The following is a 26,983-nucleotide window of genomic DNA, read 5'->3' on the forward strand; positions in this document are numbered from 1 at the left end:
AGCAACAGTGTTTTTCCATTTATTCCATGCTCACGGATTGGAAGAATCAGTATCATTAAAATGACCATTCAGCCCAACACAACCTACAGATTCAATGCTATTCCTATCAAATTACCAAATCATTTTTCACAAAATTAGAAAAAACTATTCTAAAATTCACATGGAACCAAAAAAGAGCCTGAATAGCCAAAGCAATCTTAAGCAAAAAGAACAAAGCCAGAGGTATCACATTACTTGACTTCAAACAATACTTTAAGGCTACAGTAACCAAAACAGCATAGTACTGTACAAAAACAGACACACAGACCAATGAAACAGAATAGAGAACCCAGAAATAAAGCCACACACCTACAGTCATCTGATCTTCGACAAAGCTGACAAAAACAAGCAATGGGGAAAGGACTCCCTATTAAATAAATGTTGCTGGGATCGCTGGCCAACCATATGTAAAAGAACGAAACTGGACCCCCCTACGTTTCACCATATATAAAAATTAACTCAAGATGGATTCCAGATTTAAATGTAAGACCTCAAACAATAAGAATCCTAAAAGAAAATACAGGAAACGCCATTCTAGACATTGGACTTGAGAAATAAATTATGACTAAGTCCTCAAAAGCCACTGCAACAAAAACAAAAATTGACAAGTGGGACCTAATTAAACTAAAAAGCTCTGCACGGCAAAAGAAACTATCAACAAAGTAAACAGACAACCTAAAGAATGAAAGAAAATATTTGCAAACTATGCACATGACGAAGGTTTAATATCCAGAATCTACAAAGAACTTAAAAAAATGTCACGCCTGTAATCCCAGCACTTTGGGAGGCTGAGGCGGGCGGATCATGAGGTCAGATCAAAACCATCCTGGTTGACACGGTGAAACCCCATCTCTCCTAAAAATACAAAACATTAGCTGGGCGTGGTTGCACGCGCCTATAGTCCCAGCTACTCAGGAGGCTGAGGCAGGAGAATCACTTGAACGCAGGAAGCGGAGGTTGCAGTGAGCCGAGATCGCACCACTGCACTCCAGCCTGGCGATGAAGCGAGACTCCGTCTCCAAAAAAAAAAAGAACTTAAAAAATTAAACAAGCAAAAACCAAATAACCCCCTTAAAAATGAGCAAAGGACATGAACAGACACTTCGCCAAAGGCATACAAGAAGCCAACAAACACAAAATAAAATGCTCCACATCCACTAATCTCAGAGAAACGCAAATCAAAACCGCAATGAGATACCATCTCATATGAGTGAGAATGGCTATTATTAAAAAGTCAACAAACAAAAGTTGCTGGTTAGGCTGCAAAGAAAAAGGAATACTTATATACACTTGGTGGGAATGTAAATTAGTTCAGCCACTATGGAAAACAATTTGAAGATTTCTCAAAGAACTTAGAATGACCATTCAACCCAGCAATCCCAATCCTGGGTATATATCCAAAAGAAAACAAATTGTTCTACCAAAAAGACACATGCACTCACATGTTCATCGCAGCACTATTCACAATAACAAAGACATAGAATCAACCTAGGTGCCCATCAATGGTGGACTGAATGAAGCAAATGTGGTACATATACATGGAACACTATGCAGCCACAAAAAAGAATGAAATCATGTCCTTTGCAGCAACTAAGATGCAGCTGGAGGCTATTATCCTAAGCAAATTAACACAGGAACAGAAAACCAAATACAACATGTTCTCACTTATAAGTAGGAACTACACATTGGATACTTGTGGACATAAAGATGGCAACAGCAGAAACTGTGAACTAGTAGAGCAGGGAGGGAGAAAGGGAAGGAAGGGGTGAAACACTAACTACTGGGTACTATGCTCAGTTCCTGGGTAACGGGATCATTTGTACCCCAAAACTCAGCATCATGCAATACTACCTATGAAACAAACCTGCACATGTACCCCTCAAATCTAAAATAAAAGTTGAGGAAAAAAATGAATCCATAAAGTAAGAAAAAAGCTACTGGGAAAACTGGTTATCTACATGCAAAAGAATGAACTTGGACCCTTACCCTACATATGCAAAAATTAATTCAAAATGGATTAAACATCTAAACCTACAAACTGAAAATATAAAACTCCTAGAAGAAAACACGGGGGAGGCCGGGAGTGGTGGCTCATGCCTGTAAGCCCAGCACTTTGGAGGCGGAGACGGGTAGATTACCTGAGCTCAGGAGTTTGAGACCAGACTGGGCAACACGGTGAAACCCCATCTCTACTAAAATACAAAAAATTAGCTGGGCGTGGTGGCATGCACCTGTAATCCTAGCTACTCAGGAGGCTGAGGCAGGAGAATTGCTTGAACCTGGGAGGCAGAGGTTGCAGTGAGCTGAGATTGTACCACTGCACTCCAGCCTGGGTGACAGAGCTCAAAAAAAAAAAAAAAAAAAAAAAAAGAAAACATCAGGGAAAAGCTTCATGACATTGGATTTCACAATGATTTATCAGATATAATGACAAAATCACAGTTAACAAAGCAATAACAGACAAGTGGAACTACATCAAACTTAACAGGGTAAAAAGGCAATCTATCGAACAGGTGAAAATATTTGTGAACCATGTATCTGACAAAGGGTTAATATTCGGAATATATAAAGAAATTATATGTTAACAATATAATACTCGGAATATATAAAGAAATCCTATGTTAACAACAAAAAATAATGCAGATAAAAAACAAGCAAAGGAGATTTCTCCAAAGAAGATACACAGATGGCCAAGAAGCATATGAAAAGAAGCTCAACTTCACTAATCTTTGGGGAAATGAAAATCACAACCACAGTGAGATAAAACTTCAAGCCCACTGGAATGCCCGCTAAAAAAAAATTGTAAGTGTTGGCAAGGAAATGGAGAAATTGGCACCCTTGCACACAGCTGGTAGGCATGTAAAATAGTGGAGCTGCTATGGAAAATAGTATGGAGGGTCCTCAAAAACTTAAAAATGGAATTACCATATGATCCAGCAATCTCTACTTCTGGGTATACATCCAAAAAAACTGGAAACGGGATCTTGAAGAGATTATTTGCACACTCATCTTCACTGCAGCATTATTCACAATAGCCAAAGAGTAGAAGCAACCTAAATATCCATCACTAGATGTATTTATTTATTTATTTCTGAGACGGAGTCTCAACTCTGTCACCAGGCTGGAGTGCAGTGGCATGATCTCAGTTCACTGCAACCTCTGCCTCCCGTGTTCAAGTGATTCTCCTGCCTCAGCCTCCCAAGTAACTGGGACTACAGGCACATGCCACCATATCCAGCTAATTTTTGCATTTTTGGTAGAGACAGGGTTTCACCATGTTGGCCAGCATGGTCTCAATCTCTTGACCTCGTGATCCACCCTCCTCAGCCTCCCAAAGTGCTGGGATGATGGGTGTCAGCCACCGCGCCCAGCCTGTTTATTTTGAGACAGAGTCTCGCTCTGTCACCCACGCTGGAGTGCAGTGGCATGATCTCGGCTCACTGCATCTTCTACCTCTTGGGTTCAAGTGATTCTCCTGCCTTAGCCTCCTGAGTAGCTGGGACTATAGGCACCTGCCACCACGCCTGGCTAATTTTTGTAGTTTCAATAGAGGCACAGTTTCATCTTGTTGTACAGGCTGGTCTTGAACTCCTAACCTCAAGTGATCTGCCCACCTCGGCCTCCCAAAGTGCTGGGATCACAGGCGTGAGCCACAGCACACAGCCTAGATAAATGAATAAAGAAAATGTGGTATATACATACAACGGAATCTTCTCCTGCCTTAAAAAGGAAATAAATTCTGACATATGCTACAATATGATCATGCTAAGTGAAATCAGTCAGTCATCAAAAGTCAAATACTGCATGATTACAATTATATGAGGTATCTAAAATAATCAAATTCTTAGAAACAGAAGGTAGAATGATGGTTGCCAGGGACTAGGATAAGGAAGAAAGGGGAGCTGTTGATAGATGCAGAGTATCAGTTTTGAAAAAAAAAATTCTATGCTGATTAAACTGTGTGTATGTATTTGGCAAAAAACATCTTGGGTAAATGGGTCTATCATGTTAAAATGGTCTGTCTTTTGTTTGTGTGCTGTTTTGGATTTTGATTTAATTTTCTAAAAAATAAATTATGTTAACACAAAAAACTTCATATGGGGTAAAAAAAAAAAAGTTGACTCAAGTCATACTATAACAAAAGTCAAATCCAGATAGATTATAGATCTAAATGCTAAAGACAAAGCAATGAAATTAAAGTAGAAGAATATCTTCATAACTTTGGGATAGGAAAAGATTTCTTAACCAGGATGCAAAAGATACTAATCATAAAGGAGCAGACCAATATATTAGACAACATTAAGTACTTTTCTTCATCAAAAGACACCATTTTAGGCTGAAATCCCAGCACTTTAGGAGGCAGAGGCAGGAGGATCGCTTGAGCCCAGGAGTTCTAGACAAGCCTGGGTAAGATGGCAAGGCCCCGTCTCTACAAAAAAGTAAAAAAAAATTACCCAGGTGCAGTAGTGCATGCCTGTAGTCCCAGCTACTTGGGAGGCAAGACGATTCCTTGAACCCAGGAGCTATAATCATGCCACTGCCCTCCAGCCTGGGTGAAAAAGTGAGACCCCGTCTCTCAAAACACACAAACCGCACCCTCCCCCACCATTAGGAGAGTGAAAATATAACCACAGAATATGAAAAGATAGGCTCATATGAAGAAGTTTTTTTAAAAAACTCCTATAAATTAACAATAACAAACAACCCAACAGAAAAAAATAGGCAAGAGATTTGACTACACATTTCATAAGAATACGTCCAAATAACCAACAAACATAGGAAGAGATGCTCAACCTCAGCAGTATCAGCACAGAAAGGCAAATGGAAACCAATTAAGATGATACTATACATCCATCAAAGTAGAGCTGAAAATACCAACTGTTGGCAAAAATCAGAAGCAACAGGACCTCTTACATGCTGTTGGTGGGAATGTAAGTCGTTACTACACTTTGGAAAACTATTTGGCATTATCTCTAAAATAACCAAATATATATTCTATGACCCAGCAATTTTACTGCTAAGTATACACCCTAACAAATGTGTGCATTTGTGTACTGAAAAGACACGTAAAAGAACGTTCTCCAAACTTCCAACAGCATAGAACAGACCAATTGTGGTATATTCACATAACGGAATACTATACAGTAATAAAATGGGCAAATCATAGTTACATAAAACATGGATGAATTTCACAAATGAGTTAAGATTTTGCTCAGCAAAAGAAGCCAGATACAAAAACAACAACAATGACACAAAAAGCCATAAAGTATATTTCCATTTATATAATGTTCAAAAACAATAAAACAGGGGTATTAGAAAAAACAGAAAACTTCAGTGTTAGAACTCAGAATAAAGGGAGCTTTTGGGATACTTAATGTGCTAGGTGGTAGTTACATGAATAGATTCGCTTTGTGACAATTCACTAAGCCATTTACTTAGGATTTATGTACTTTTCCTATATGTTCTACACTTCAATTTTAAAATTTTTAAATAGTGGATGGAATAAGGTCTAATAAGCAGGTCTGATATGGCTAATCAGAATTTCTCCAGACTACAAAAAAATGGAGAGAATAATGAAGTAGTAAACCAAAGACCTACTGACTGAAAATTTCCTACATTTTTCAAGATGCCAATTGCTCACATCAAGAACATCAACAAATCCCAAGTATAAAAAATAAAAAACAATGCACATCAAGACACACTGTTCTGACATAAAATAAGAAAAAAACCTGGCAAAGAAAAACAAAATTAAAAGTAGTCAAGGAAAAGAAAGAGGTTACCTATACAGGAACCACAATTAGACTGATGTCTGACTTTGTAACTTCAACAATGGAAGTCAGAATATAATGGAATATCATCTGAAATAGAATAACTATCAAATGAAGTCCATACCCAGCAAAACTATCTTTGAAGAACTGGCATTTAAAAAAAAAAAAAAAAAGACATTTTTCACAAAGGAAAGAAAAGGAAGAAAGGAAAGAATGAATGAAGGAAAGAAAAGGAAACTGAAATTGTTTTCTATCAACAAACTCTCATGTAAAAAAAAAAACAAAAAAACTGTGGGCCAGGCGCGGTGGTTCATGCCTGTAATTCCAGAGCTTTGAGAGGCAGGGGCGGGCAGATCACCTGAGGTCGGGAGTTCGAGACCAGCCTGACTAACATGGAGAAACCCCGTCTCTCTTAAAAAAAAATACAAAATTAGCCAGGAGTGGCGGTATGCGCCTGTAATCCCAGCTACTCAGGAGGCTGACAGGAGAATTACTTGAACCCAGGAGGCAGTGGTTGTGGTGAGCCAAGATCATGCCATTGCACTTCAGCCTGGGCAACAAGAGTGAAACTCTGTCTCAAAAAAAAAAAAAAAAAACCAAAACTGCTAAAGGATGTACCTTCAGTACAAAATGATACCACATGGAAAATGTGTGATGGGAAGAAGGAAAGGTAAACCAAAGGTATTAGTAAATATGCAGGTAAATCTAAACAAACAACACCAACAGTAAACCAATAATATCTAATCCATGAGAGAAAACAGTATACAACTAAATCTTGAACAATGTAATCACATAAAATTGAAAAAGGTATGTTCCAAGTTCCTTTATTCAGGAGAAGAGTAGAAATATTTACTGATGTTTGGCTTTGTTCAATATTCTTGTGAAAGTAGCTGGGGTAACCTCCAGAATAACAAAAATGAATGTCTATCTTACAAGTAAGAAACAGAAACACAATGGACAAAAAGTAAAATACTCAAGTAATTCGAAAGGTAGACTTTATTTTTATTTTTTATTTTTGAGACAGAGTCTCACTCTGTCACCCAGGTTGGAGTACAGTGGCACAGTCTTGGCTGACTGCAATCTGTGCCTCCTGGGTTGTTCAAGCAATTCTCGAGCCTCAGCCTCCCAAGTAGCTGGTATTACAGGCGTGCGCCACCACACCCAACTGATTTCTGTATTTTTAGTAGAGATGGTTTCACCATATTGGCCAGGCTGGTCTCAAATTCCTGGACTTAGGTGATCCGCCCACCTCAGCCTCCCAAAGTGCTCAGATTACAGGTGTGAGCCACCACATCTGGCCTCAAAAGGTGGACTTTTAAAAGGAGAGGAGGGTTAATGGAGATTGGAAACTTTTTTAAAAAGTAGAAAACACAGAATAAGGGATAGAAACAAATCCAAATATATCAGAACTCACAATAAACGTAAATTCATAGATCTCCAGTAAAACCCCAAAACTGTGAGACTGGATAAGAAAACAAAATCTAGCTATATATATAAGTACATACAAAAACATGAAGACATAAAAGAACTGGAATTCAAATGATGGAAAAAGTACACCAGTTTAACACAAAAAATGGGAAACCTATCAATAATTTGGTACAAAAAAATGACATGCAAGTATTTCAGAAGAACACTCTGGAGGCTGGTACAGTGGCTCACACCTATAACCTTGGCACTGTGAGAGGCTGAGGTGGGAGGATTGTATGAGCTCAGGAGTTGGAGACCAGCCCTGGCAACATAGCAAAACCCTGTCTCCACAACAACAACAACAAAATTAAATTAGTTGGGCATGGTGGCACGTGCCTGTAGTCCCAGCCACTCAAGAGGCTGAGGTGAGAAGATTGCTTGAGCCTGGGAGTTTCAAGCTGCAGAGAGCCATGGTCATGCCACTGCACTCCAGTGTGAGTGACAGTGTGACCTTGTATCATAAATAAAAGAGCACTCAGTTGTGCATTTTTTCTGAACCAAATAAAGCACTAAAATTGAGTCTTAAATGTATTCTACCTTATTTAATTCAGCTCAGGTCTTAAGCTCATTAATATGCTTTAGGAATCTGACTCTTTTGTCTACTGGAGTCCCTTCTATCATATAAAAATTTGATAAGCATGTTAGCTATGACTTTACACAAGCGAGCGATTGTTTAAAAGGGTAAAGCCTAGTACAGTCATGCAGCACAATAACAGAGGTATCTTTAAAGGTAAACGTCTGTTTGCTTACAGCATGGTTGCTCAAGCAATTACAAACCCATCTTAGAGTACTATTAATTGCATCTTATTTCTTAACTTTATCCAGAAGCCTATCAAGATACATTTTCTCAAATGCTCTGCTGACACCTAGATATTGTCAGTAATTTATATGCATCAAATGTGCATACACACACATCTGTACATGTACACACATGCATTACACATGCATGTACACTTAATCAAAAATATACATACTTATATATCATATAATCATAATAATACCATACCTCATAAGTAGTTCCATAATGGCACGTAAATTGGCATTGTCTGTTGGTTTCTGCATCTTGCTCAACGTTGGTATAAAATATTACTCCATCTCCAGAGCAGGATACAATCTGTTTATCATTTGTGCAAGGTAAGAACTTTGCACTAAATATGTTTGCTCGATGCCCTGAACGAATTGTTGTCAAAACCTAAAACACACAGAGAAAGCAGTTAATGGTAACTTATTATTTCCTAGAAATATTCATTTTTAATATAATCATAGCCAGTAATACATTCTCATTAACATTCTCATCTCAGTGAAAGATTATCACTAGACTGCAAGCTATTATAATTTAAAAAAATCAGAATCCCATATATTTTCTTTTGTTCCCTGTGAGATGTGAATAAGATGGAGTACCATCAACAGGAACAGTATCATGAAAATAAAACATGCATATTTCCATTTATTTAGTTTATCTGACTCACTCATAAAATCTCAATAAATAATAAAGAACTACTTTGACTTTTGAAATTTACTGTATGCTAAATGATTAAGTTATTCCCTTTCGGCATGACAAAACAATAAATTGAATTTTAATCATTTTCATAAAATCAAAGTAATGAAATGGTACAGATAAGACACAGCAGAAGTCCCTACATCCAATTAATAATATTTAAAAGACCAGAATTACTGTGACAGTAATAAAGTTTAAAATTGATATTTTAATATTTGTATAATTTATTGCAGATAAAGGACTAATTCTCCTAGTAGTGTTTTAAAGTTGAGAGGAAAAATAACTGACAAGACCTGATTTTTTTTTTAACGGGCAAGGTACCGGAACAGACAGTATACATGCAGATATACAAATGGCCCTTAAAAATAGTAAAAAATACTCAACTTGGATCATTCATAAGGGAAATGCAAATTGAAATTATGCTGAGATATCAATTCTCACTTAACAGACTGGCAAAAATTCAAGAGCTTGACGACAGACTCTACAAACAAGCTTATGCGGAAACAGACTCTTAAACACTGCTGGTAGGAATGCTAAACGGTATAATACCAGTGGAGGGGAATTTAGCAATATCTCACAAAACTACGTATGTGCTTACCCTTTGAGTAGGCAAATCTATTTCTAGGAATTTACCCCAAAGATATGCCTCCAATAAGACAAAAAAAAATGTCAAAGGTTATTTACTGAGTTATTTATAACAGCAAAACACAGGAGACTAGTTGAATAAACTACAGTATATCCCCATAACAGATATACAATAGAGAGAAGGTGAGTGGGGAATATCTGTTGTGCTTTTTTAAAGTGCTAAGAGAAAAGAGAAATATGTCAAAACACGAACACTAAGTTGGCTTGAAATGTCCATGGAACAAATTTAGGACAATTTGGGTATCAAAAAGAGTAACATCAGTAACTGATTATAAAACACTGAATTGGCCGGGTGCGGTGGCTCACGCTTGTAATCCCAGCACTTTGGGAGGCCGAGGCGGGCGGATCACGAGGTCAGGAGATCAAGACCACGGTGAAACCCCGTCTCTACTAAAAATACAAAAAAATTAGCCGGGCGTGGTGGCGGGCGCCTGTAGTCCCAGCTATTCGGAGAGGCTGAGGCAGGAGAATGGCGTGAACCCGGGAGGCGGAGCTTGCAGTGAGCCGAGATTGCGCCACTGCACTCCAGCCCGGGCGACAGAGCGAGACTCCGTCTCCAAAAGAAAAAAAAAACACTCAATTAAAAAAATTGTTAAGGTGCTAGGGACAGAGAAAATGCTCTTATTTACTGAAGAATGTAAATTAATAAATGTAGAAGAAATGACAATTTAAAAATCACTGTTTTGTGACCACATTATAACAACCGATTCAAACGGAAGTCATCAATTAATATAAAAACCACTGGGGGAAAGACTGTTAGGAAAGAGAATATTCACAGTCTCAACATGCCACTTCACAGACAGCTTGTTAGTTACAAAGGGTAACCCAAAATAGAGGGATCAAACAACATCTCCAATAAGGGAATAAATTATATAACATCATGTACCACAATATCGCTTGAGGAGAATTCTCACCAAAAATGTTTAATCTGAATCTACTCCTGAAGAAACAATCAGACAAATCCAAATGGAGCAACATTCTGTAAAATAACTAGCCTGACATGTCAATGTCATGAAACATAGAGAGTAATTAACGTAAAGCCTTTAAACAAGATAAATATCATGTTCTTTAACCCTGTCAGAGATTTAGGGTGGTTTACCACGTAGCTAACTACACACTACATACAGCCATTAGTTACTTCGTTTGTTAGGCCACTGGCTTTGGCTGTGCATTAGTAACATTCAGCAGACATTACTCTTAAAAATTTATGATTTACCTCCACTTAAGAGGTTTATTTATAATTTCAGTAACAAAAGCAAGAGCCTCACTGCTTCATCAGTCACTCATAAATTGAAAAGCCTTCCTTTATTAAATAAACTAATTAAGATTTAGTGAGTAAAAAATTGGGAGCCCATTCCTTTGAACAAATCTCTAGATTTCAGATGCCCCTCTCAAAATACACTACTCTCTTCCAGTGTTCTCCATCTCAATGGCATCAGTATCCACCCATACAGTTGATCAAGTCAAAAACTAAGGAACCTTTTTTCATTTTTCTTTCCCTCATCCGCTGTATCAAATCCACCAGCAAAGCCATGCCAAAATACATCCCAAATTACTTTTCACCAACTCCAATGCCATTATCTGTGTCTGAGTCATCATTCCCTCTCACCTGGATTATTTCAATGGCCTTCTATCTCCTACTTCCAATCTAGTTCAAACTCTACCCTCCAAAAGCAGCCAGAGCTATCTTCTAAAAATATAAATCATATCAGTACATGTTTAAAACCCTACAGTGACTGTCTACGAAAATTACACTAAAATGTAAACTCCTTAATAAGCTTATCTGATTCCTGCCTATCATTTGAACTTCATTTGTACCACTCTCTAATTTATTAATGAATAATTGTTGAAAGAATTATTATTTGTGTATGTATGTATGTATAGTTGGTAATTTCAACGAAGGTTAGAATTTGTTTTTTAATTGTTGAAACGAAATCTATACAGCCAACATGGGTATGTATAACACTGCAGATAAACAGCAATAAGGTTGATAAAAAATATTTATGTGTACTTGGGAAGTTATAATTTTTGATAGCTGGGCTGGGCATGGTGGCTCATGCCTTGTAATCTCAGCACTTTGGGAGGCCAAGGCAGGCGGATCACCTGAAGTCAGGAGTTCGAGACCAGCCTGCCCAACATGGCAAAACCCCATCTCCACTAAAAATACAAAAATTAGCCGGGCATGGTGGCGCATTCCTGTAGTACCAGCTACTTGGGAGGCTAAGGCACGAGAATCACTTGAACCCGGGAGGTGGAGATTGCAGTGAGCTGAGAATACGCCACTGCACTCCAGCCTGGGCAACACAGCAAGACTCTGTCTCAAAAAAAAAAATTATAATAACAATAATAACTTTTTATTGATGGATTTATCTTCTTAGTTGTGCTTTCCTTGGATCAATGCATTATGAGTTATTCTGAAAACACCCTAAGGATAATGCCCTAGAGAGGTATAATTGCCAGAGTAACTTAATCTGAGATGAAAATAACATATTGATAACTGCAATGACTAAAACGTTAAGGTGGTCTAGTTGTAACATCTATCATTCTCCTGATTACCAAGTTATTTTGACTAAATAGCTGGCCAAAGTTGGCATTTCTTTCCTTCTTAATCATGTCACGTACAACACTCCCAAAACTTGAAGCTCAGTCCAAAAGTATCCAGATAGTAGAGGATGGTTTTTTAATCCCTTGGTAAAAACAACCCCCTTTCAAACCTGACCCACAACCCTGTCTGAGGTATCGAATATACAGATTTATACACTCATTTTACTAAGACTTATTGGGCTCCAACTATATCACAGGTAAATAAATAATGTTAAGTGTTGAGGATGCAAAAAGAAAAACGAAATTGTCATTATCTCAAAGAAGTTGCCATCTAAGCACAACATGCAAACAAATATAATACATTATAATAATAGAGTTATCCACAAGACAAGAACACAGATGAAGGAGTGGCTATGTGTGTCTAGGAAATGTTGGAGAAATATCACAAAAAAAAGCTGAGATTTGAAGAATGAATTTTAAATTTACCAAGGGAGATACCTGAGAAAGCAGGTGATCTCAGAAAGAAAGAAGAGTATAAGCAAAAGCACACAGTAATGAAAACATTTTAAGCTCTGAGGACTACAAGTAGCTGGCTGAGTCCAAATCAAGAAAAATCATGTATACAGTATATATTTGGAATTTATTTTACAAAAGATATTGCAAGACCATCTCTGGGCTTCCTTCTCTTTCACCTATGCCATAATGGGGTACCCTAATGGGACTCCCCAGTATATGATGGGGAGTCTCTATATTATATTAAAATATAACTGCATTAATAAGGAATATCTCCAGTCTCTTAAATCTATTTTTTAAAAAAACTAAGTGTTTCAAAACTCTTATTTTCAATAAATTAATGTTCCCACAAAATCATAGGATCTAAAAATAATCAAACTATAAAAACAGGTAGTATTTGACTCATGGTCAAAAAGCCTTTTTTCCTGTATAATGAATCATTAGTGTTTTAAAATTTTAAAAAGCCCTATAAAGGCTTATGATACTAATTTTTTTTTTTTTTTAAGATATCACCTCTTGCTCTGTCATCCAGACTTGGAGTGTAGTGGTGGAACGCCTGGGCTCAAGTCATCCTCCTGCCTCTCCCTCCCGAGTAACTGGGACTACAGGCATGTGCCACCACATCCAGCTAATTTTTAAATTTTTTGTAGAGACAGAGTCTCACTACATTTCCCAAGCTGGTCTTTAACTCCTGGCCTCAAGCGATCTTCCCAACTCAGGCCTCCCAAAGTGCTGGGATTATAAGCGTGAGCCACACACTTGGCCTATGATTATAATTTTTAAAAAGAAAATCTGACTAATCATTTCTCAAGCTGGAAATGAGAAAGAGTAATCACTTTTTCAAATATACACATTCTATTGGAAATCATACATCAAAGGGATCGTCATTCCTTTAAAAATAAGCAAATAAAACAGAAACAGGTCGCTTAACAGTCATTCCTTTGGTACTCAAGTGATTATTTTGTATAATGTAAGAGTTAAAATTCTGAATAGTGATCGTCAAAAAGCATTCTACATATACATTATTTCAGGAAATCTTCTCTATTATAAGAAAAGGGGGCTAGGCGCAATGGTTCACGACTGTAATCCCAGCACTTTGGGAGGCGGAGACAGGTGGATCACTTGAGCTCAGGAGTTCGAGACCAGCCTGGCCAACATGATGAAACCCCATCTCTACAAAAAATACAAAAACTAGCCGGGCGTGGTGGCACACACTTGTAGTCTCAGCTATTCGGAAGGCTGAGGCAGGAGAAACTCTTGAATCTGGGAGGCAGAGTTTGCAGTGGGCTGAGATCGTGCCACTGCACTCCAGCCTGGGCAGAGCAAGACTCTGTCTCAAAAAAGAATAACAAAAAATAAAAAGAAAAGGGTTACCCTTGTAATTACTGACCTAAGAGAAGTAGGATTTGAAAACATCAAGCTTTTTTTTGGTAAGCCAGGACAATTACGTAAAACTTAATGAAATAAAACTACGACCCATTAAAGACAGCCTCAATATGAACTTCTTTTTCGGCTGATAGATGATACACACTTATTTAAATATCTTATTGTTTAAATGTGGAAAAACAAGAAATAATTTATTCTGTAAAACTGAAAATTTTAAATTAAACTTTGGACTGCCAATACCATGTTTTCACTGATATAAAAATAGCTGTATACTTCCGTTATATATGAACTCAGAAGCTAAAAGCCAATGAAAATCAGAACATAATCCTAACTTAATTAAAACTCATATGTTATTCCAGCTTATTGAATTGTGTATCATGAAGCATTTCACTAGAACCTAGCCACTGTTTGTAAACTGATAAAAATCCAGTTTCTTAAACTACTTGGCTGAAGATTAGATTCTGTGAGCCTAAAAGAATAAGTCATAATCTGTAAGATCTAGCTTCAAACAGCCAGCCAGGCCCATTCATACATCACTATATAACCTAAATTAATAGACAAAAATGTTTTAAAACATTTTTAGAAACAAATATAAAATATTAATATTAGAAAAGACTTTAGACATAATGACTCTCTTAATATATGAAGAAAAAGGCTAAGGAAAGTTTAAATAACTTGGTCAGAATGGTAAAAAAAAAACCAACATATAAATCTATATATGCCATTATAGTAATCATAATATAGTTTTAAAATTTTCATGGAGCTCTTCTTCATTCAAAGACCTAAATATTAATGAAGTAAATTTCACATTGCAATAACACCAAGAAGCAGATAAAGGTAAGATACTGTGCCACTTTTCAAATTATTTCCTGTCAGTTCCAAATTTACCCTTCATTTTTATAGATTATGCAATGGAACTGAGTCCTTCAAATATTTTTCCTTTGCCAGTTGGCATGATGTTAAGCTTTGTCAGTAAAAAGCACTGAAAGGATAATGCAGGAAAAAGGAGTTTGCTTCCTATCTCTAATGGGAGCTCCTGCAACCATGCACAGGTTTTCCAGTGCCAGGGTCTTCCAGTATGGGCAGTTTCCCCAACACCACAGCACCAGAGTCCTGCAGTTTCACAAGGGCCCACCTACTAAACGAACAGTGCAACACCCAACAGCTTCTCCTGCCTCATTTCCCCATGTCCCTAGACATTTTGTAGCATACTACTCTGATGAGAAACCTCTCCTTAAAAAGTATTTCTCAGTGCTCTAGAGAGAGGTGTTCCAGCAAGTTCCAGAGGGGAATTCCCAACAAGTTACACTAGCATGACATCACAGACTTCTCTGCCATCCAGTGAGTCATGACACCCTCTTCAATAAGGTCTAAATCTCAGCACTCAGCGGGGGGTCTCTTCTTTTGGGTGGTTTATCTCAGTCCCAGGGTTAGTGGCGGTTCATAGTATCTGTTATTTCTGCATTTTATAAAGACCTCTTTACTTTCTAGCAGCCAAGCCTTTATTACTCCAATCTCCTGATATAGGTAGTAATTCTTTTTATTATACTTTCCCTATTGAAATTACTCTGTGGTTTCTTTGACTAGAACCTGACTGATACAATCACCAATACACGGTTGCAACTACCGGAAAAAATTAAAAGCTAGAGTACATTTTTGGAATTACTATTAAAAGAATAGATGTTAAAAGACTTAAAGATATAAGAAATTTGGGCTGGGCGTGGTGGCTCATGCCTGTAATCCCAACACTTTGGGAGGATGAGGTGGGCAGATCACTTGAGGTCAGGAGTTCAAGACCAGCCTGGCCAACATGGTGAAACCCTGTCTCTACCAAAAACATAAAAATTGGCCGAGCATGGTGGCACACGCCTGTAATCCCAGATCCTTCGGAGGCTGAGGCAGGAGAATCTCTTGAACCCAGGAGGCAGAGGTTGCAGTGAGTCGAGATCGCACCACTGCACTCCAGCCTTCCAGCCTGGGTGACAGAGTGAGACCTTGCCACAAAAAGGAAAAAAAAAAAAAGATACAGGAAATTTAAGACAATCAGGAGGGAAAAATGTATCATGTGAGTTGGGAGGCAGCTAGGAAATATACATATTCCTATTCTTAACTGGAACTTTAAATGATGCGTTGAATGTTTAAGATCTTACAAATTTTAAAATAACTATTTAGCCATATTTCTAAAACAGAAGGTTTCTCATTTAACTGTTGTATCAAGTGTAAAGAACATCACACACTTTTCTTTTTATTACAATCAGTCAGCTGTTTATAGCTTTATCATTCAGTATCTAAATTTCTCTGAAACCATCCTTGGAAACATTCTGTGGATATAATAGAATGCTATTTGAAACAGTAATTAAAGTTACTTGAGAGTTAGAAAATTATTTAATTCTTAGATATCTCTTGCCTTCTAGTGGCTTATGGTAATTTTTTTCTTCATTGAAACCATTTTAATTTTCTCAGTACCTCAAGAACTATTCATACCACAGTCATTTGGCTATTTTTGTCTTTAAAAGTTTGAAATGTAAATTTTCTAAAAGACTAAATTTCAAATTTTTAAGAAAATGAAACAATGACCAAAGTTGGCAGCTTTACCCACACTATTCTTCACATTAAAATAAATAACTTTTTAGAATGTTAATATATTAAGGTTACACATAAAAGTAATTTTCTCATTAACTCATACTTTATTTATGGCACATTTTCCCCCAAAAATGTTACTGAAATAATGTCACTTGTAGCGATTATTAACCATTTAAATAAAGTATATTTAAATTTTCTAGAGCCCAAGGCTGAATAAACTCTTCTATTTCCCTAAGTAATCTAAGAGACCCACATGTACCTAAGAACCTCTAAATTATACAATAAACCTCAGCAAAATAGGGAGGATATTCTATTATAAATGCCCATTCTATGATTGTTTGCAATTTCTTCATTTCTGCCTTCTTGATTTTCTTTCTCTCATTAAATTACAGATTTTTTAAACTACTTTACCTTTCTGCTGTAAGGATTACTAATTACTAATTTGGTGTCATCTGAGCCAGATAAAATATATTCTCCAGTGTCATTCCAACAGATTGTATTAACCTAAAAAGAAAGCAAAAAAGAAATATAAGCAAACTGGACATAAAAGAAAATATGCCATCTTTCACTCACCTGGTGCTACAAAATTTTTACCACTAATGAGGTTACATGTTAAGAAGTATTTAACATAGGGGTGTCCAATCTTATGGCTTCCCTTGGCCAGAGCAGAAGAAAAATAATTGTCTTGGGCCACACATAAAATACACTAACACTAACAATAGCTGATGAGCTAAAAATAAATTGCAAAAAAATATCATAATGTTTTAAGGAAGTTTATGAATTTATGTGAGCCACATTCAAAGCTGTCCTGGGCCTCATGCAGCCCACGGGCTGTGTGTTAGACAAGCTTGATTTAACAGTTGATGTATTAAAAAAACAAGCTTCCAGTTTCCAGTTCCACACGTAAGAAGCTTAGCAGTTGCCACTCCATCCTAACAACAAGTAAAAAGTTAACAGACTGTAAAATCAATAACTGATCTTGGATCCTTCAGAGAGGTAAGGACACAGGACAAAATGCTACCCCCTAGATTGGAGAGATGAACAGGTAAACACAAGGAGTCTTGGCTTACCAGAGCACAGACTCATGAGCAGAAACCTCTGTGAGAAATAGGGCTAGAGTAGGAAAACCTGAACTATAATTGATGAATTATTGGAGGTTCAGAAAGCGTTAAGTCTGAATGTTAAAAACTTCAGGGAAGGCTGGGCGTGGTGGCTCACGTCTATAATCCTAGCACTTTGGGAGGCCAAGGCGGCTGGATCACCTGATGTCAGAGGTTCAAGAGCAGCCTGACCAATATGACAAAACCCCGTTTCTACTAAAAATACAAAAATTAGCCGGGCATGGTGGCATGCGCCTGTAATCCCAGCTACTCAGGAGGCTGAGACAGGAGAACTGCTTGAACCCAAGAGGTGGAGGTTTCAGTGAGCCAAGATCGTGCCACTGCACCCCAACCTAGGTGACACAGCAAGACTCTGTCTCGAAAAAAAAAAAAAACTGCAGGGAACCCAGTCATGGGGCGGGAGTTATGGTGCAGAGGGTGTTTTTGTGATTTGATTTTAACTTCAGAGCTCAACCAGATTTTCACAATAAATTTCAGATTAAAATCGCCTTGTATATCCAGCAGAAGGAGGGAAAAAGAAACCATTTTGGGTATCCCAGAGTACTCTAACGTTCTCAACAAGATCTGCCCTCAAGAAAAGCTATTTCACCACAGCCTACCCACTGAGGGTTTATTAGAGCCTAACTGACCTAGGCAAACAGAAATACCCAATTCCAGCCTTCCACATTGGGGAAGGAAAATACGTAACTCCAGCCTAATCTACTAACCCGTTCCACCTCGGTTGGGAATAGGAGGTACTGATAATCCCTTGTGAAGCCCACAGTCTAGACGTATAGGCTCTTTAAGTGACAGACACCTAATCATAGGCCTGTAGAACACTTCCTCTCCTCCTACACTTTACCAGTAAATTCCTAAGGACCTATTTATACCATTACTTTTAATAAGTACTTCATGTCCAGTTATTAAGAAAAATTACAAGCCATACTAAAAGGCAAAAATACAATTTGAAGGGATAAAGCCAGCATCAGAACCAAACATAGCAGGACTGTTGGAACTGTAAGACCAGGAATTTGAAACAACTATGATTAGCATGCTAAGAGTTCCAACGGATAAAGTAGACAGCATGTAAGAAGAGATGGGCAATGTCAGCAGAGAGATGGAAATCCTAAGAATAAAAAGGAAATGTTAGCAATCAAAAACAATGTAACAGAAAGGAACAATGCCTCTGATGGGCTTATTAGTAGACTAGACACAGTTGAGGAAACAATCTCTGACGTTGAGGATATATCAGTAAAAACCTACAAAACTGAAAAGCAAAAAGAACAAAGACTGAAAAAAAGCAAAACAAAACATAATGTCCAAGGAATGTGGGACAACTACAAAAGGCATAACTCATGTATAATGTGAATACCAGAGAAGAAGGAGAAAAGAACAGAATATCTGAAATAATAATGACTGATAATTTCCTCCAAATGAATGTCAGAAACCGAACCACAGATCCAGTAAGCTCAGAGAACAACAATCAGGATAAATACAAAAAGAAGTACACCTAGGCAAGCATTTTTCAAACTAAAGACAATCAAAGACAACAAAAAATCCTGAAAGAAGCTGGAGGAAAAAACATTATCTATGGAGGAGCAAAGATAAGAATTACATCCAACATCTCCTCAGAAATCATGTAAGCAAGAAGAGTGAAATATTTAAAGCAGTAACAGAAACAAAACAAAACAAAACAAAACCAACCTAGAATACTGTACCCTGCAAAATTATCCTTCAAAACTAAAGGAGAAATAAAGCTTTTCTCAGATAAACGAACATGAGGGAATTTGTTGCCAGCAGACCTACTTTGCAAGAAATTACGAAAGGAGTTCTTTAAAGAAAAGGAAAATAAACGTAGGTCAGAGACATATATCTACATAAAGAAAGAAGGAGCACTGAAGGAGGAATAAGTGAAGATAAAACACAAACTTTCATTTTACTTATTCTCAATTGAGCTAACAAATTATTTTATTGTTCAAAATAACAGCAACAATGTATTTGATCATCTATGCTTTATATCTAGCACATATACAAAACTATGCTTATGAGTGCTTATAAATAAGTGAAACGAATAATAGAAATAGTACAATGTATAAGATGGAAGATTTAAAATTATTTTGCACTCACACTCCCTGTGAATCATTATAGTGTTATTTGAAATAAAGTGGACTTAGATTGGTTGTATATGTATATTGAAAACTTTAGGGCAACTACTTACAAAGTTTAAAAAATAAGTGTAACTAATAAATACTAAGGAAGGAGAGGAAAAAAACTATATGAAATGCTCAATTAAAACCACAAAAGGGCCAGGCATGGTGGCTCACACCTGTAATCCCAGCACTCTGGAAGGCCAAGGTGGGTGGATCACTTGAGGTCAGGAATTAGAGACCAGCCTGGCCAACATGGTGAAACCCCATCTTTACTAAAACACAAAAATTAGCTAGGTGTGGTGGCAGGCACCTGTAATCCCAGCTACCCGGGAGGCTGAGGCAGGAGAATCACTTGAACCTGGGAGGTGGAGGTAGCAGTGAGCTGAGATTGAACCACTCTACTCCAGCCTGGGTGGCAGAGTGAGACTCCATCTCAAAAGGGAAAAAAAAAAAAAAAAAAAACAGAAACAAAAAAAACACAAAAGGCAGAAGAATGGAAAACAAAAATAGGAACAAGGAACAAAGACAAAAAGCAGAAAACAGTAACAAATATAGGAAATACTAATCCAACTATACCAGTAATCCCTCTGAATGTCAATAATCTAAATTAAAAATTATTATTATTATTCTGGGTTTTTTTTGAGACAGAGTTTCGCTCTTTTGCCCAGGCTGGAGTGAAGCAGCGCAATCTCAGCTCACTACAACCTCCGCCTCCTGAGTTCAAGCAATTCTCCTGCCTCAGCCTCCTGAGTAGCTGGGATTACAGGTGCCCGCCCACCACCATGCTTGGCTAATTTTTGTATTTTTAGTAGAGCCAGGGTTTCGCCATGTTGCCCAGGCTGGTCTCGAACTCCAGACCTCAGATGATCCACCCACCTCGGCCTCCCAGTGCCAGGATTACAGATGTGAGCCACCACGCCTGGCAACTTTTTTTTTTTTTTTTTGAGATGGAGTCTCGCTTCATCGCCAGGCTGGAGTGCAGTGGCGCTATCTCAGCTTACTGCAACCCTCTGCCTCCCGGGTTCAAGCAATTCTCCTGCCTCAGCCTCCCAAGTAGCTGGGATTACAGGCATGTGCCACCATGAGTAGCTAATGTTTGTATTTTTAGTAGAGACAGAGTTTTGCCATGTTGGCCAGGCTGGTCTTGAACTCCTGACCTCAGGTGATCGCCCACCTTGACCTCCCAAAGTGCTGGGATTACAGGGGTAAGCACCGTGCCCAGCCTAAAAATTAAGACAGAGACTGTCGGAGTGGATCAAAAAACAAGATCCAAATATATGTTGTTTACTAGAAATCGATTTTAAATATAAAGATCCATATGGATTAAAAGTAAATGGATTGAGAAAAATATATCATACTAATACAAATCAAAAGAAAACAGAAGTAGTTGCATTAATTTCAGACAGACCAGAGTTCAAAGCAAGAAAAATTATCAGGGAAAAAGAAGGGTATTTCATAACGATAAAGAGGTCAGTTTCCCCAAGACAACATAGTTTCCCAATACCTAACATGTATGTGCTTAACAACAGAGCATCAAAATATGTGAGACAAAAACTGATAGAACTATAAAGAGAAACAGATGAATCTAGTATGATACCTGGAGACTTCAATTCCCTCTATCAGAAACAGACAGACCTAGCAGGCAGAAAATCAGTAAGCACACAGTGAGACTCAAAACCATCAATTATCTGAATATAACGGACATTTATAGACTACTTCATTCCACAACAGCACAATATACAGTCCTCTCAAGCTCACATGAAACATTTACCAAGACAGACCACACTTGAGGCCTTAAAACACACTTTATCAAATTTAAAAGAATAAAAATCAAACAGTGTCTACTCTTAGACCACAATGGAATTAAACTAAAATCAGTAACAGAAAGATAACTGGAAAATTCCAAAATACACACAAGTTCAAAATAACACATGGGTCAAAGAAGAAATCTCAAGAGAAATTTTAAAAGATTTTGAATTCAATAAAAATCAAAACAAGGCTAATTAAAATCTGTGAGGTGCAAAAAAGTAGTTCTCAGAGGAAATTTTACAGCATTTCTGAAATCCAAAATGCTTTGAGCATCATGTGGCACTCAAAAAGTTTTAAATTTTGGAGCATTTCAACTTTCAGATTTTCAAATTAAAGACACTCAACCTGTAGAAGATTCCCTGCTAATATCAAAAACAAGGCAAGGATGTCCTCTCTCACCACTTCGTTTCAACACCATACTTTAAGTCCTAGCTAATGCAATAAGACAAGAAAAGGAAGGAAAGGCAAAGGAAAAGTATGAAGATTGGAAAAGAAGAAATAAAACTGTCTTTGCAGATAACAAGATCATCTATATGGAAAATAAAATTTTAAAAACCCTTCTGGAGTCCAGGCACAGTGGCTCACGCCTGTAATCCCAGCATTTTGGGAGGCAAAGGAGGGCGCATCACGAGGTCAGGAGATCAAGACCATCCTGGCTAACATGGTGAAACTCCATCTCTACTAAAAATACAAAAAATTAGCCAGGTGTGGTGGTGGGCACCTGTAGTCCCAGCTACTCGGGAGGCTGAGGCAGGAGAATGGCATGAACCCGGGAGGCGGAGCTTGCATTGAGCCGAGATTGCGCCACTGCACTCCAACCTGGGCAACAGAGCGAGACTCCGTTTCAAAAAAACAAAACAAAACAAAACAAAAACCCTCCTGGAACTAGTAAGTGATTGTAGCAAAGTAATAGGATACAAGGTTAATATTAAAAAGTCAATTATTTTCCTAAATACCAGAAATGAACAAGTGGAATTTGAATTTTAAAACACAATACCATCACATTAGCACTCCAAAACATGAAACACTTAGGTATAAATTGAATAAAATATGTATAAGATTTCTATGAGGAAAATTATAAAACTCTGGTAAAAGAAATCAAAGAATTAAATAAATGAAGAGCTATTCCATATTAATAAATAGATTCAATATTTTCAAGATGTCAACTCTTCCCAACTTGTTCTATAGATTCAATTCAATTCCTATGAAAATCTCAGCAAATTATTTTGTGGGTATTGACAAACTGATTTTAAAGTTTGTAAGAGATGCCAAAGACGCGGGCTAGCCAACACATATTAAGGGAGAAGAACAAAGTTGTTCTTCTCAAGCTCACATGGAACATTTACCAAGACAGACCATATTTGAGGCCTTAAAATACACTTTAACAAATTTAAAAGAATAAAAATCATACAGTGTCTACTCTTAGACCACAATGGAATTAAACTAAAATCAGTAACAGAAAGATAAGTGGAAAATCCCAAGATAGCTGACACTACCCAACTTCAAGACTTACTATAAGGCGCCTGTAATCCCAGCACTTTGGGAGGCCAAGGCAGGCAGATCACAAGGTCAGGAGTTCGAGACTAGCCTGGCCAACATGGTGAAACCCCGTCTCTACTAAAGATACAAAAAAATTAACTGGGCATGGTGGCGCGTGCCTGTAATCCCAGCTACTCTGGAGGCTGAGGCAGGAGAATCACTTGAACCCAGGAGGTGGAGGCTGCAGTGAGCCGAGATCGCGCCATTGCACTCCAGCCTGGGCAAGAGGCCGAGACTCCATCTCAAATAAATAAATAAATAAATAAACAAGTAATAAAAAAAATTTTACTGTAAGGCTACACCAAATAAGACAGTGTGGTATTGGCAAAAGAACAAACAGATAACTAAACAGAATTCAGAGCCCAGAAACAGATCCACATAAACACGATCATCGGACCTTTAACAAAGGAGTAAAGTCAATACAATGCAGCTAGTCTTTTCAACAAATGGTGCTGCTACAACTGGATATTCACATGCAAAAAATAAAAATAAAAATAAAATCTAGACACATAACTTACACCCTTCACAAAAATTAATTCAAAATAGATCACAGACCTAAATATAAACACAAAACTATAAACCTCTGAGGAGATAACATAGGAAAAAAACTCAGATGACCTTGGGTATGGCGATAATTTATTAAGTCCAACACCAATGCAAGATCCATAAAAGAAATCATTGATAAGCCTGACTTCATTAAAATTAAAAACTTCCACCCTGCGAAAGACAATGTCAAGAAAATAAGAAGACAAGACAGGGAAAATACTTTCAAAAGACACATCTGATAAAGTGCTGTTATCTAAAATACATAAAGAACTCTTAAAACACTACAATAAGAAACAATCTGATTAACGAATGAACCAAAGGCCATAACAGGCACCTCAGCAAAGATACACAGATGGCAAACAAGCATATGAAAAGATAATCCACATCCTATGTTATCAGGGAAATGCACTACATACCTATTAGAATGGCCAAAATAGAGAACACTGACATCATCAAATACTGGCAAGGATGTGGAGCATCAGGAACTTTTATTAATTGCTGGTGGGAATGCAAAATTGTACAGTCACTTTGAAGGACAAATGGTGATTTCTTATAAAAACTAAACATACACAATACAGCATGCTCCTTGGTATTTATCCAAAGGAGCTGAAAACGTATGTCCACACAAACACCTGCACACGAATGTAAACGTATGTCCACACAAACACCTGCCCACAAACATTTATGGCAACTTTACTCATAACTGCCAATTTTTGGAAGCACCCAAGATGTCCTTCAGCAGGTGAATGGACAAACTGTGGTACATCTACAGAATGAAGTATTATTCAGCTCTAAAAAAGAAATGAGCTAGAAGCCATGAAAAGATAGAGGAAACTTAAATGTATATTACTAAGTGAAAGAAAACCAATCTGAAAAGGCTACATACTATGTGATTCCAATTATATGACATTCTGGAAAAGGCTTAACTATGGAGACTATAAAAAGATCAGTGGTCATCAGGAGTTTGGAAGGTGGGTGATAAATAGGCAGAGCACAGAAGATTTTTAAGGCAGTGAAACAACTCCACATGATACTATAATGGTGGATATATATCATTATACATTTGTCCAAACTCATAAAATGCCTGAAACCAAGAGTGAGCCCTATTGTAAACTATGGACTTTGGGTGGATTATGATTTATTAATGTAGGCTCATAGCAAATGTACCACTCTGGTGGAAGATGTTGATAATGGAAAATGCTATGCAAGTATGTGGGCAAGGGATATATGAGAAATTCCCATACCTTCCTCTCAATTTTGCTATGAACCTAAAACTGCTCTAAAAAATTAAAAATAAAGCATTAAGTATTGACTGTCATTTAGTAAACACAATGTTCTGATATTTTACAATGAAATGTCTGAGCCACTAAGTTTCACTGTGTAAATTTACTTATTTGAATTTATTTAGTGTTCACAGGCATAAAACCAAATCACCTAAAATAAAACTAGAAAAACTTATTACAAAACTACAGTAACCAAGACTGTGTGGTACTGGCAAAAACAAAGACGTACAGATCAATGTAATAGAATTAAGAGTTCGGAAATAAACTCTTCTATTTATGGTCAAGTGATTTTTGACAAGAGATCCAAGACCATTCAATGAAAGAAAAGTCTTTTCACCAAATGGTGCTGAGACAACTAGACAACCGCCATCAAAAAAAAAAAAAAAAACCCTTGGACCCCTACTTTATACCATATAAAAATTAACTGAAAATAGATCAAAGATCTAAACACAAGAGCTAAAACTATACAACTCTTAGAAGAAAACAGGTATAAATCTTCACGACCAGTGATTAAGCAAGTTTCTTAAATACGGCACCAACAGCCCAAGCAAACAGCAAAAAGAAAATTAGACTTCACAAAAACTTTTGTACATTAAAGGACACTATGAAGAAGGTGAAAAGACAACCCATAGAACGAAGGGAAATATTTGCAAATCATGTATCTGATAAGAGTCCCAGAATATACAAACACAACTCAACAACAAAAAGACAAACAATCCATTAAAAATAGGTAAAGGATTTAAATAGACATTTCTCCAAAGAAGGTATGGAAATGACTCATACCTTCATATGCACATAAAAAGATGCTCAACATCATTAGTCATCAGGGAAATAAAAACCAAAATCACAACAAATTACCACTTCACATCCACTAGGATGATTATAATAATTTTTTAAAGAAACAGAAAATAAGAGTTGGCAAGGATGTCAAGAAACTGGAACCCTATATGTTGCTGTCAGAAATGTAAAATGGTACGGCTCTTTGGAAAACAGTTTTGATACCTCCTCAAAACGTGAGATATCGGTTTACCACATGACCTAGCAATTCTGCAACTAGGTATACAGCCAAGATAACTGAAAATTTACAACACACAAAAATTTGTACACAAATATTCACAGCAGCATTATTCATAATTGCCAAAAAATGCAAACAACCCAAATATCCAACAACTGATGAACGGATTAAATGTGGTATATCTGTACAATGAAATATTTATTCAATCATAAAACGGAATGAAATACTGACACATACTACAACATAGATTAACCTTGAAAACATTACACTAAGTGAAAGAACCCTTACATTAACAGCCAATATTGTATGATTCCATTTATATGAAATGTCAGAATACGCACATTGGTAGAGACAGAAAGTATTAGTGATTGCTAACTGCTAAATGGAGTGGAAATGGTGACTGATAATTGGTACTCTTTTTCAGATGATAAAATTAGAGGAATTAAATAGTGGTGATGGCTCCACAACTTTACAAATACACTAAAAACCACCGAATTGAACACTTAAGATGGGTCAATTTTATAGTATGTGAGCATATCTAAATTAAAAAAAAAAATGTCCACTTTTAGTCAAGATGTCAGCACATGGACCAGATTTATCATCATGCTTGTAACAACTAAAAAACAGCAAGATATACATTTTTTAAGTGTACAAGAAACATTTACCAATAGAGACGACATTCTGGGCCACAAAACAAATCTTAATATATTTAAATAAAAGACTACAAGTCATTGAAAGTATGTTCTCTGACCAAAATGGAATTAAATCAGAAATCATTAACATGAAGACACGTTGGAAAACTAAGAAATAACAGATGGCCATAGAAATAACAGATGGTCAAAGAAGAAATTACAAAATAAATTAAAAAGTATTTTGAACTCAATGAAAATACAAATGCAACGTATCTCAACTTATGGATTACAGCTAAAACAATATTTAGAAGAAAATTTACAGCACCAAGAAAACCTCTATTTTAGAAAAGAAAACGGTCTCATATCAATGACCTCAGCTTCCACTCAAAAAATTACAAAACAAAGAGGAAATGAAACCCAAAGTCTACAGAAGACTCAAATAATAAATATATTAGCAGAAATCAAT

General features: G+C 37.0%; 1 protein-coding gene across 6 annotated transcripts in view; it reads right to left on the bottom strand.

Moving 5' to 3' along the window:
• The window catches only part of DCAF6 (DDB1 and CUL4 associated factor 6), a 139,272-nt gene that overhangs the window by 92,074 nt on the left and 20,215 nt on the right, over positions 1-26,983 (bottom strand). For all 6 annotated transcript variants that reach the window (XM_030824021.1, XM_030824020.1, XM_030824025.1 and 3 more), the window contains exons 3-4: positions 16,855-16,947; positions 8,281-8,466 (exon numbers count right to left, since the gene is read on the bottom strand). In XM_030824021.1, the coding sequence (XP_030679881.1) occupies positions 8,281-8,466; positions 16,855-16,947 (279 nt within the window). The remainder of the gene's footprint in view (positions 1-8,280; positions 8,467-16,854; positions 16,948-26,983) is intronic.

Source organism: Nomascus leucogenys, chromosome 12 (genome assembly GCF_006542625.1).
Source record: "Nomascus leucogenys isolate Asia chromosome 12, Asia_NLE_v1, whole genome shotgun sequence".
Classification (NCBI taxonomy): Eukaryota; Metazoa; Chordata; class Mammalia; order Primates; family Hylobatidae; genus Nomascus; species Nomascus leucogenys.